This window comes from Vulpes lagopus, chromosome 13 (assembly GCF_018345385.1).
Source record: "Vulpes lagopus strain Blue_001 chromosome 13, ASM1834538v1, whole genome shotgun sequence".
Taxonomy (NCBI): Eukaryota; Metazoa; Chordata; class Mammalia; order Carnivora; family Canidae; genus Vulpes; species Vulpes lagopus.
Genome location: NC_054836.1, coordinates 17,818,735 through 17,831,658, shown reverse-complemented (window position 1 = coordinate 17,831,658; position 12,924 = coordinate 17,818,735). Strand labels below are relative to the sequence as shown.

At 36.2% G+C, this 12,924-nt stretch overlaps 1 protein-coding gene across 2 annotated transcripts in view; it reads left to right on the top strand.

Moving 5' to 3' along the window:
- PEX1 (peroxisomal biogenesis factor 1) overlaps window positions 1-12,924 on the top strand; it is a 48,006-nt gene that overhangs the window by 9,671 nt on the left and 25,411 nt on the right. For both annotated transcript variants that reach the window (XM_041727881.1, XM_041727882.1), the window contains exons 6-11: window positions 938-1,057; window positions 4,544-4,667; window positions 4,891-4,991; window positions 5,839-5,921; window positions 7,302-7,434; window positions 12,352-12,448. In XM_041727881.1, coding sequence (XP_041583815.1) covers window positions 938-1,057; window positions 4,544-4,667; window positions 4,891-4,991; window positions 5,839-5,921; window positions 7,302-7,434; window positions 12,352-12,448 — 658 coding nt within the window. The remainder of the gene's footprint in view (window positions 1-937; window positions 1,058-4,543; window positions 4,668-4,890; window positions 4,992-5,838; window positions 5,922-7,301; window positions 7,435-12,351; window positions 12,449-12,924) is intronic.

Below are 12,924 nucleotides of genomic sequence, written 5' to 3'. Positions count from 1 at the left end.
GCAGTGTGAGGTGGGCCCCGGATTGGAGTGTACCCAAAAGCAGCGTAGCCTGCTGCACCGCCTCTGTAACCGTGGGCCTGGTGGGGGGGGGGGGGGGGAGACACAGCAAGCAAGTGTTCCACTGCCCCAGCCTGGCCTCAGATACTCCTGCACACTTTATGTGGTCACCAGTCTGTTTTATTTGAACTTAATTTGAGCCGTTGTGAAGTGAGGCTTCATGGTGATAAACGGAGGAAATTATTAGGACAGGGAGGAAAAATAGGAAAGGAAGGGGTTCTCCTTTGTAGATTCCTATTATTGATGGTTTCACCTATGACGTCTGTGCTGGCAGCTTAGAAATTTTTAATCTCTCTGGCTTATGTCATTTTCTAACATTCTGGCCCATCAGCTCATTATTTTCTGTTAGTTCTAGACTCCTTAGTTTTTGGAGATCCTGCTCCATCTTCAGAATAAAAATGTCTAAACCCGAACTCTATAGGACTTCTCTTTTCTATTAATGGTTCTGCCATTTGGTGGGAATACCATCTTTTTCCTTGAAACCATGGGGTGAAGACAGGGTGAAGAAGTGCCAGGTAAAGGCATAGAGAGCATATAAGAGAGCAAGGGGTCCACACTTCCCAGTCCATTTTAAAGATAGGCAGCCGTGGGCACTGAGGAGTGGCAGTACTGGATGCAGGTGCCATCCAGTACTCACGCAGGCTCCACTTGAGAGATCAAAATCGAGGGATCTCATTCTGAAGAGGGTGTGAAAAGAAATGAAGGGGAAAAATTGAAATGTTTGTGATACGGCAGTGCCTGAATATCTATCTGGTTACTCTGAATCCTGATAACTTCGATTAATTTACCTGAATTCGTAGAAGTTAATAACAACATGCTGTGGGATATTTTAAATCAAGTTTTGCACATATTTATATTTTTATTTATTTTTAAATTTCAGATTCCAGATGACCTGAGAAAGAGACTAAATATAGAAATGCATGCAGTAGTCAGAATAACTCCAGTGGAAATTACCCCTAAAATTCCAAGATCTCTAAAGTTACAACCTAGAGAAAACTTAGTGAGTTCAAATTTATGTTATAGCTGTTTTACATGTCTTGTAAAATTTCTAGTTGCTTCAGCCAAGTGATAAAGAAAATTGTATTCCTTTTGGCTAGGAGGGCAAAGAAGTCTTTGTTTTATTTTATTGTGGTAAAATGCATATAACGAAATGCTGTTTTAACCATTTCTAAGTGTATAGTTCAGCGGCATTAGTTACATTCATAATGTGCAGTAACCACTGACTATTCCTAAAACTTTTCCAGCCCCCAAACAGAAACTGCTCATTAAGTAATAATGTCCCATTACCCTTCTTTCCCAGCTCCTGGTAACCTGTAATCTATATTCTGTCTCTGAATTTGTTTATTCTAGATATTTCATATAAGTGGAATCCTGTAATATTTTGTCCTGTGCATCTGGTATATTTCACTTGTTTTTAAGGCTCATCTAAGTGGTAAAATGTATTCATTCCTATTTGTGGCTAAATAATATTCCATTGTATGCATATACCATGTTTTGTTTGTCCGTTCATCTGTTCATGGACCTTTAAGGTTGTTTCCACCTTTTTCGCTATTGTGAATAATGCTCTTATGGACATTAGTGTAAGTATCTGTCGAATCCCTGCTTTCAATTCTTTTGCGTATATACCTAGGAGTTGAGTTGCCTTTTTTTTTTTTTTTTTTTAAAGAGAAAGGAGGGGATTTGGGGGTGGAGGAGAGGGAGAGAGAATCTTAAGCAGGTTCCATGCCCAGCATGGAGCTTGAGGCAGTCTCATGACCCTGAGGTCATGACCTGAGCCCGCATCAAAAGTTGGACGCTAGAACCACTTAGGCATCCTGAGTTGCTGGATCTTAAGGTAATTCTATTTAGCTTTTTCAGAAACCAAAAAGTCTTTAGTAAGCAACACACAAATTATATTGTGCCAATGCAAATATGGATAATTTGGCTTTTTTTTAATTAAATAAGCTCTGTGCCCAACATGGGGCTTGAATTCATGACCCCAAGATCAAGCGTTTCATGCTCCACTGTCTGAACCAGCCAGGCACTCCAATAATTTGGTTTTTAAAAGATAGATATTTTTTTCTACATCTATGTAATTAAAAAAAATTCCCCTATATTGTTTCATACTGCAGCCTGAAAATGCCAGACTGCTCATTAACAGGGTATTGTCACCTGTGCCAGTTTAGTTTACCAGTTCTCTGAGAACTACCACACAGGAAATTATTGTGTTAGAGGTTTTAAAAGTTTCAAACATGATTTTATCCTTCTCTGATAATTCAGATGGTATTTTTGAATCTTTCAGATCATAATGGTTATAATATCATGGAAGAACCATTTTAACAGAACTTTCTAGCTAATGAGACCCCCAGATAAGATAGCTTATATTATGTACTAGAGAAGAGGAAAACAAATAAATGCCATTTCCATAACAGTATGTAACTGAACATTTAACACATGGCAGAATGGTGCACAGTGATTTCTACTTTCAACTTTTGAGTTAATCTTGGTATTTTTCAAAAATTAGGTCTCATGAAAAAAAATAGGTCTCATGTACAAAAACATGTGGCCCCTAGTCGTTAGACTTTTTTTGTCTCAGTAATAGGATATTACTACAGAATTGCCTTTTTTTTTTTTAAAGATTTTTATTTATTTATTCATGAGAGACAGAAAGAGGCAGAGACATAGGTGGAGAGAGAAGCAGGTTCCCATGAGGAGCCTAATGTGGGTCTCGATCCCAGGACCCTGGGATCACAACCCGAGCTAAAGGCAGATGCTCAACCACTGAGCCACCCAGGTGCCCCCAAGTTGCATATTTTAATGGAAGCTTCAAGACATTGGCAGGTTTCTCTGGGCTGATTATATGTCTTAGGACATAAGAATGTTTGGTTCTTCACATTTTGATTTTTTTTTTTTAATTTTTATTTATTTATTTATGATAGTCATACAGAGAGAGAGAGAGGCAGAGACACAGGCAGAGGGAGAAGCAGGCTCCATGCACTGGGAGCCTGATGTGGGATTCGATCCCGGGTCTCCAGGATCGCGCCCTGGGCCAAAGGCGGGCGCCAAACCGCTGCGCCACCCAGGGATCCCTTTTTTTTTTTTTTTTTTAAGTAAACTCTACCTTGCACGTGGGGCTCAACTCAGGACCCAGAGAACAAGAGTAACTTGCTCTCCTGACTGAGCGAGCCAGGCACCCTTCCTTTAGGTCTTTAATCCCATTGCCCAGTAATACCCAAGGAAGTAACAGACTATTTGTCATCTTTAAGAATGCAAGAGCAATGCCTGTACTTAGTTTAGCCTGCTTTTTCTAGTGATCAGGTTCTAAACTGAACTTAATCAACAGAGCTAAGCTTGACTCTGGATGAAGAGAGAACAGAAATGGACCAGTTGAGAAATGGTGGAATGAAGAGGTTTTTACTTTCCTAGGCAGATATTATTTTCCCTACATGAATTTTTGGTTAATCCCGTTTTTAGCTTCAAGTGGGTTTTAAAAACAATTCTGATTTTAAAAACTTTAAAAATTAATAGTGTTTTTCTTAGAATCTCTTCATACCTTTGGAACAGTTTATTAACATTGTACTTAGTATCTCAGCACTGTGGCCTGCTTAACAGAAAAGAAAATGAACTTATAAAGAATTTATTTTTCTCATGTACAGAGAAGTTTGGAGGCACTCATAGGTGGTTAATCAGGGATCTAGGCTCCTTTGGTCTAGCTGCCATCATTAGCCTGTAACTTTCTTCCTCTGAGATGCAAAGCATGCACTGTACTAATAGGCATCACATATGCATTCTTGGCAGCAGAAGGCACAAAGCAAAAGCCTTCTTGCAAGGTTTCTCTACCTTTTAATTAGGAAGAGTAGCCCTTCCCAACGATTACTGATTGCAGGCACACATACGTGCATATTCATATTCTCATTCTCTCTCTCCCTCTCCCTGCGCCTCCCCCTCTCCCCTTTTCTCTCCCCCTCTCCCCCTCTCTCTCCGTCCCTCCCTCTCCCAGGCTGGGAATTAAGCTTTTTTTTTTCCCCACCTCTAATGCAGGGAGGCAAGGGAGAATGGATTGGAATGGTTACCCAGTGAGCCAAATTATGGTATGTGTATCATTGGTCATGAGATAAGGAGGGTTTAAAACTTCACCACTTCTGATAAATGTTTATTTGTTATAAAAACTGAGGTTCAGAGAGTTTTATTAATTTGCCCACCGTCACACAGATAATAAATGGTCGTGCTAGGCTGGTTGCATCTTGAACTACTAGCATATGTGCCAAACTGGTGCAGATTGGGTATATACTGTGATTTACGTAATTGACTAGTTTCCTACTAATGACACCATCTTACAGTTCTCACATGAGGTGAGCAAGGCTCAGAGTTTAAGAGGCTAGTTTAAGGTCCATCAGCTGTATCCAGGTTTATATATTATTAGCAAGATAAGATATTAAGCTAAGGATGTTAACATGCAGTTAGGTAGTAGGATAATTCATTATTGTTCTTCCCTTTTCTCTGGCAGCCTAAAGATGTAAGTGAAGAAGAAGTAAAAACTGTGTTCTCTTCATGGCTACAGCAGTGTACTACTACCACACTTCCTTTGATAATATCAGAGGAAGAACATATTAAGCTGAGAATGAAAGATGGTGGGTAAATTTTATTTTGATATTTTTCCTATTGAAGAAGTCATAAAGTTTTTCATTGTTTTTCCGACTGTAATATGTGTGAACAGGAAACATAATGATAAGTAAACGGTAGATTTTACTATAGAAGAATGCCTTTATTTAAACTTAAATAAATTTAAATCTTAAATTATTTCATCTCGGTTTCAGTGCTAACTCTACATTTATTACTTTTTTTTTTTGATAGGGTTAAAGGAGTTTTCTCTAAATGTAGTTCATTCTTGGGAAAAAGACAAAGAAAACATTTTTTTGTTGAGTACCAATCTGCTGCGGAAGACCACAATACAAGTAATCACATACTATTGAATATTTAATGAGATAATATTTGTCACATTGAATTGATAATAAAGTATGAGTTTACCTGTAAGACTTTGCACCTTAAAAGTGTATTAGAAACATGATTGATAAGAGTAAGGAATAACTTGATTTAAAATATTTTATTATATAGTCTCTTTAACTTCTCTAAACAATTTGATCTACCCTAAACTTAAAATCAATGCACAATTAAGTTTCAAGAATGGAATTGATTGTGTTAACTGGCAAGTGGATCATGATTTCAAATTATTTTAGTATTAGAACGATAACCCATATTATTTTGGCAGTTCTTTTTTTTTTTGGCAGTTCTTGAATTCTCAACTCTTCACAAATATCAGATCATTTTTCTTCTAGAAGGATTTTACAACTCTTTTTAGAATATTATGTTTTAGTTAGGATATTCCCTCTTCTTGTTATAGAATTGAAGATGCTCTAGTCGTTTTAGAATTTGAATGGTTGGGAACTAGACATTTGGCCTCTCTACTTTTGAGATAAAATTGAAGGAATGCCATTCAGAGGAGATGGAAATATAAGAATCATGAAGAGTAAATAGGACACAAATCAAAATTGCAAATAAAGGTGTATCTGTAAACTGTATGGAAGAGATGACATTCTTTACTCTTTGTTGACTATAAATATTTATGTTCCTTGGTTGAGTAAATTACTGTTGTCAAGGCTATTTTAAGTAATGATCTTGCATGTACAATGTGCTTTTTCTCTCTGTGTAACAGAATCTATAATTCAGTTTCCTGGGACCTGAGAAAAACAGGCCAAAGATGTAACTTTGAAATGTAAAACTGATTTTTCCTTGCTACTGTAGGTCCTTCTAGATCCTATGGTAAAAGAAGAAAACAGTGAGGAAATTGACTTTATTCTTCCTTTTTTAAAGCTGAACTGCTTGGGGTAAGAAGTTACAGCCAAACAAGTATGTTTACAGTCATGTTTGACATGATCTCTGACAGGATTTTTATGTGTAAACATTAAAGTAGATGTTAATGCCATTGACTAATCTTAATCATTAGTAGATACTGTTTCAAGGATTGTTTTTATTTTCACACCCCACTTAGTAATTTGCCTTGTCTTCTTAGATAACTACATAAAAGTCTGAAGCTTATTAGAAATTTTGCTTTGAGATTTGATTTATGAGAAGGAAGAACTGGATAGGACTTGGATGATATGTGCTTGAATAAAACAGTAATTCTTAGAGTTAATACATTTATTTTATTTTATTTTTTAAATACATTTATTTTAAAAATTAAATCCAAAAACACTTGAGTGTTTAAAAATATTTCAAATAGGGATCCCTGGGTGGCGCAGCGGTTTGGCGCCTGCCTTTGGCCCAGGGCGCGATCCTGGAGACCTGGGATCGAGTCCCACGTCGGGCTCCTGGTGCGTGGAGCCTGCTTCTCCCTCTGCCTATGTCTCTGTCTCTCTCTTTCTCTCTGTGTGACTATCATAAATAAATTTAAAAAAAAATTTTTTTTTAAAAATATTTCAAATTAAGTTATTCCTTCAACTATCTTATTAATGTACTAATTGGGATTATTTGTGTTTTCCGCAACTTTAAAACCAAACAAATCGGAAAAGAACCTTCTTTTAATTTCTTTATCTCTTATGCAATATGAGAATCACATATAAACATTACATCTTAGAATTCTTCACCAAAGCTTTTAGTAGTTGTAGTGTAGTGATTGGATTTCCTGTAATCATATCACTATCAATGTTCTAGTAAAGAGATTAAACCATAAAGTAACAGTGTTTAAATACAGCATACTGTTCATGTTGAAAGTAAAATCTTTTCAGACTCCGATTTTAGGAATTTATATTTATTATCAGAAATAAAGTGCTAGAGTCAGGAAGTAGGTTGATGTTCGTGCTGTATAATCTACAAATTGAAACTGGATTTCAAAGGTTAAAGTTTTAAGAGGAAATAAGTCTTCAATTATTCTAATACTTCAGACATACTCATTTGTGATTATGTTGATTAACAAACCAAAATTCATTTTGAGAGGAATGTTTGTGTGTTAAGACAAATTTCTTAAGATGTCCTGTTAACACAAAACTTCTGGTTACTGAACAGGTTTGAAATTAGGAAAACTAATTTTAAAAGATGTAACTCAGATTTGGCATTAATCCAGTATACTTTGAAGTAAGGGAAAATTTCCACATTTTACTCTTTTTAAAAATCATTAACTAGCCTGGGAAGGAAAGTTTCAGAATTTTTTACAACTGGATTTTATCCTGCTTCGTGTTTTATCCTGCAACAATGTATATATTTTGCAGAGGAGTGAATTCCTTAGGTGTATCTTCCCTGGAACACATCACCCATAGCCTCCTGGGACGCCCTTTGTCTCGACAGCTGATGTCCCTAGTGGCGGGACTTAGAAATGGAGCCCTTTTATTCACAGGAGGAAAGGTATGTGGTTAAAATGAGCACATTTCACTAATCACTTTTATTTTTCTCTCTTTGGGTTTTGATCATCTGTCATATAGGGTTGTTAATACAAGGTATAGGAAGGCTTTATTTACTTTGGAAATTTAGAAAGTGGCGATGAATAAGGTGACATGCTCCCTGCCTTTTTTTTTTCTGTACCAATTGATAACAAGTATGATTTTTGTGTTTTAGGATATTGATAGGGTTAATTGATTTTCAAATGTTGAACCAGCCTTGCATATCTGTAATAAATTCCACTTGGTTGTGGTGTGTTATTCTTTGTATACATTACTGAGTTTGTTTGCTAATAGTCTTTTTTTTTTTTAAGTCTTGGGGTTTTTTAAGGATTATTTGAGGGAGAGAAATATGAATGGGGGACATGGCAGAAGGAGAGAAGGAGACTTCCCACATAGTGGGGAGCCCAACATGGGAATCAGTGTCACAACCCTGAGATTATGACCTGAGCCAAAACCAAGAGTCGGACACTTAACCCACTGAGCCACTCATACGCCCCAGTTTTTAAAATTAATTAATTCATTCATCCATTTATTCATTTATGTAAACTGTACAACCAACATGGTGTTTGAAATCACAATCCCGAGATCAAGAGTTCCAGGCTTTTCTGACTGAGCCAGACACGCAGTCCATTGTTTGCTAATATTCATTCACTCATTCAGTTTGCTAATATTCTGTTGAAGATTTTTACATCTAAATTCATGAGCAAAATTAGCCTGTAGTTTTCTGATTTTGTATTGTCTTTGTCTAGTTTTGCTATCAGGGTAATTCTGGCCTCATAAAATGAGTTGAGAAGTATTCCTTCCTGTTCTGTTTTCTGGAAGAGATTATCTAAAATTGGTGTTCATTATTCCTTTAATGTTTGGTAAAATCTCCAGTGAAACTATCTGGGCATGGAGATTTCTTCACCTTCAACTTTTTAATTATAAAGTTAAATTTCCTTAATTATGTATTTTATCTTGGCAGATATTTAGTAGTTTGTAATTTCAAGGAATCAGTTTACTTCTCCTAAGTTGTCAAATTTATGAGCATAAAGTTGTTGATAGTATTCTTTTTATTATCCTCGGAATGGCTGTGGAATCTGTTGTGTCATTTCCTGATCTTCGTGATTTGTGTCTTTTCTCTTTTTAATCTTCATCAGTTTTGCTGGAGTTTTCCTGCCCTCTTAAAGGGCTTACGGTTTTATTCTCTGCCAATGCAGTATTGTTTTCAGGGGTACTGTGTGGTCTTTATGAGTCCTTGTTTCTTGTATTCATTTCAAAATTTTTAAGGCTTTTCCAATTCCATTCACTTTCAACTCTAGTAAAATAACTCTTTTCTTCCAATAATGAGCCCAGTTGCTTTCTTCTGTCTGATTCTTACTTAAAATATGGCAACTACTCCAATAATCTAAGCTTCCCCATAGGAAACTAGAAAAAGAAGAGCAAATGAAATCCAATGTAACCCGAAGGAAAGAAATAATAAGAATTAGAGCAGAAATCAGTGAAATGAGAAAATAAGTGAAATCAAAAGCTGCTGCTTTGAAAAGATCAATAAAATTGATAAGCCTCTAGCCAGTCTAAGAAAAAAAAAAAAAAGACAAATTAGTAATATCAGAAATCAAAGAGAGGACATCACTATAGATCCCATAAACATTAAAAGGATCATAAGGTAGTAATAGTCATAGACAACTCTATGTTCACAAATTTGATAACCATCTTAGATGAATGGACCAATTCCTTGAAAGACACAAGTTCTCAAAACTCACACAAGAAGAAATAGATGATATAAAAAGATCTTTATCTAGTAAAGAAATTGAATCAATAATTAATAGCCTCATAAAACAAAGCACTAGGCCCAGATAGGTTCATTGGTGTATTCTATCAAATATATAAGAAAGAAATTACATCAGTTTTCTACAACCTGTTTCAGAAGATAGATGCAAAATGAATGCTTCCTAATCATCCTGTGAGGCCAGCATCACCCTAATCCAAAACCAGACAAAGGCATTATGAGACAAGAAGACTACAGACCAACCTCTCATGAACATAGATGCAGAAGTCTTCAACAGAATATTAGCAAATCAAATCAACCAGTGTATATAAAGAATTGTATACAGTGATCAAGTGGCATTTATCACAGGTATGGAAGGCTGGTGAAATATACAATTAATATGCATTGTATGTAGTTTCTAGATTTGCTATGTCAGATTTCAAACTGTATCATCATGGTAGAGTATTTTTTTTTGGAAAAAGCAGTATTGACTCAGAAACCAGACTTCTCATCTCACCTACGGGTGGCCTGGTTAATAGGAAGAACAAGCAGAGAAGACCTGGATTTGAGTCCCACCTCTGTCATGTACTTACGGGCCATGACCTCAGGCAGGTTTTTGGTGTCTTACCTACCTCCATAGGAGTAACCTCACTTAAGGAAAATAATATACGTGAAAGCACTTTGTCAACTGAAAAGTGCTATTATACAAATGTGAATTACTTTATGTGAGGAAAAGGCCCTCAACTAGGCAAAATGACTATGACAGAGGATCTCTATCTCAGCACCTTAATTTCTTTATTCTTTGGAGTGCATGGACTTTAGGGTTTTTTAAATTTTTATTTTCTAAAGATTTTTATTTTTAAGAAATCTCTACATCCAACATGGGGCTTGAACTCATGAACCTGAGATCAAGAGTTGCATGCTCCATTGACTGAGGCAGCCAGGGATGTCTGGAGCCCATTGACTTTAAATGTAAATGACACTCTGTAAGCTATAATGATGGTAGTATTTGTTAAGTACCTGCCAAATTTCAGACTTTGTATAACAACCTTGGCTATTTTTCCAGCCCATGGTGCTGAAAAAAAAAAATATTGGAACTGGTGTAGGGCTCTTAAAGCTAGACAAAGCAACAACAGTAAGAAATAATAGTACACTGAGGGAGAAAACTTAAAGTAAAAGAACTATAGGTCCCCTGGGTGGCTCAGTCGGTTAAATGTCTGCATTCAACTCAGGTCATGATCCTGGGGTCCTGGGATCGAGTCCCGTTAGCTCCCTGATCAGCAGGGAGTCTGCTTCTCTTTCTACTCCTCTCCTGGTCATGCTTGTTTTCTCTCTTACACTCTCTATTGCAAATAATTTTTTAAAAATCGTTAAAAATTAAAACTAAAAACCTACCTATGTTCAACCTCTCTAGGGGACATTATAACAGGTTCAGCAGAATTTTATTTTATTTTTTATTTTTTTAATCATGAGAGAGGCAGAGACACAGGCAGAGGGAGAAGCAGGCTCCATGCAAGGAGCCCGATGTGGGACTCGATCCCAGGTCTCCAGGATCTTGCCCTGGGCCGAAGGCAGGCACTCAACCGCTGAGCCACCCAGGCATCCCAAGTTCAGCAGAATTTTAAATGTGTACCTTTTGATATGGTAATTCCACTCCTAGAAATTGATTATGAAGGTATAATCTGACAAATAAGTAAACAAGTGTATGGATATTTATTTTAGTTTTACTTATAATAGTTAAAATTGGAAACAGCACTAATACACATCTGGATGGTTTATTGAACCTGTTAGAGTCTAGTACATCCCACAGCAGCAGCGTGCTGGGCAGTTGATGCGGCTCCATATTTGTTGATAAAGAGGACAGTGATTTGTCATGAACTCACATAAATCTTCATAAGTTTACATAAAATGTGTGTCGGGTGTCTGGAAGGATGATACATCGAAACAATTGACTGTGGTTATCATCATGACAAAATGTTTTACCTTTCTCTGCTAAGTATTTATTTTGTATTTTCTGCATATTATTTTATAAACCAGGGAAAAAATAAAGCTTTACTAGAAAAAAAACACATTGGGTCAAACCCTATAGTCTGGAGCCACTTAATATAAAAATAAGCAGTTCTATCCACCTTAAGGGCCGCTGAGGGCTACATGGTTCACTAATTGGTGGTCACAGTAACACTGTAAATGACCAAGAAACTGAATTAAAATTACAGCTAATTTAAGATAATAGGGAAGTGAGTAGTAAATGTTTTCCATTAAAAATAATTGAAATTAAATAGGAGTAGGTTTCACTTCTCTAGAAAATGTATTTAATGTTCACATTATTCCCTTCTAGTAAGTAACGGAGCATTGCCTGTTTTAAAGGTAAAAGATTTAAGTATTAATGATTTTTTTAACAAATTGTAAAAATAAATGAGATGTTTATTTTCTATCTATGCCCTGTAACAAACATCAGATACATCTAGCTTCTAACAGCTTAAAAGAAAAGCCATATTTTAGTAACACCTGCATTTCTCACATAGCAGCTAGACTGGTATATACATTTTTTACTTTCTCAAAGCAATTTATTATTTTTAGCATCAGTGCCAACTGAGATTGGAATTGGAGTGGGAAATGCCCCTTTTTGGGGGGCTAATATTCCTGAGATTGGGTTGTCTGTTAACCTTGCCTCTGTTTCTATACTACTAGAATCCTTCTATTCAGGCTAGGAAACTGGAGCCTCCTGGTTTCTTTGCAGAATATTATGAGTTTTGGTTTTTTTAATTTTATTTTTTAATTTATTTTTGTTTCATTTTGTTTTTATAGACTTGAATACATATTTAGGAACTAATTCCTTCCCACTTATCCTGCAGTGCTCTTAAAACTTACTGAGTCCAGGTTTTCACTCCTTCCTATTACTTTACTTTATACCAAATGTTACCCACCATAAATGATCCTAGAGGTCCAGGGATGTGAGGTGGTTTTTTGTTGTTGTTGTTTTCTTTTACCCCTGGCTTTATTGAGATATAACTGACATAGGACACTGTGTGGTGTATACTTGATTGGTGAGGCTGAGTCTTGGTGATTGCCATAGTAACAGAAGCTATTTCTTTGATTGGATATATTGCTTATGAAGCAATTGTTTTTTAGGGCAGTGGAAAATCAACTTTAGCCAAGGCAATCTGTAAAGAAGCATCTGACACATTGGATGCCCACGTGGAGGTGGTTGGCTGTAAAGCTTTACGAGGTATGAATATGATAATACTCTACATAACCCCCCCCCTTTTTTTGCTAGAAAGACAGAAATGTTATTTAATGCTGTTAATCTAACATACCTAATTTTTCTTTAATTTTTCTGTTATTGAAATTATACATCTTTGGCTTTCTAATATTTTTAGCAAAACTTTTTAAACTCTCCATACTTGATGGAGGCCTCCTCCTTTTTTTTTCCTAGCCAAAACTCTGTAGACTCTATTCCTGGAAATGCCAACTTAGACCATTCTGAGAAAATTCATATCTAAGGTATATTCTATGGGTACAAAGGATCCTTGCACTGCTGCAGAATCTTGGGGGTCAGGGGGATGGGGAGAGGGTGGCCATGGACAGCGAAGAGAAGAAGTATAATTTACCATATACACTTTGGTACTTTTTAGGTCTTTAATGCTTATATTATCCTCTATTTGGTTAAAAATGGTAACCAAGGGTAGTGATTAATAAATTTTA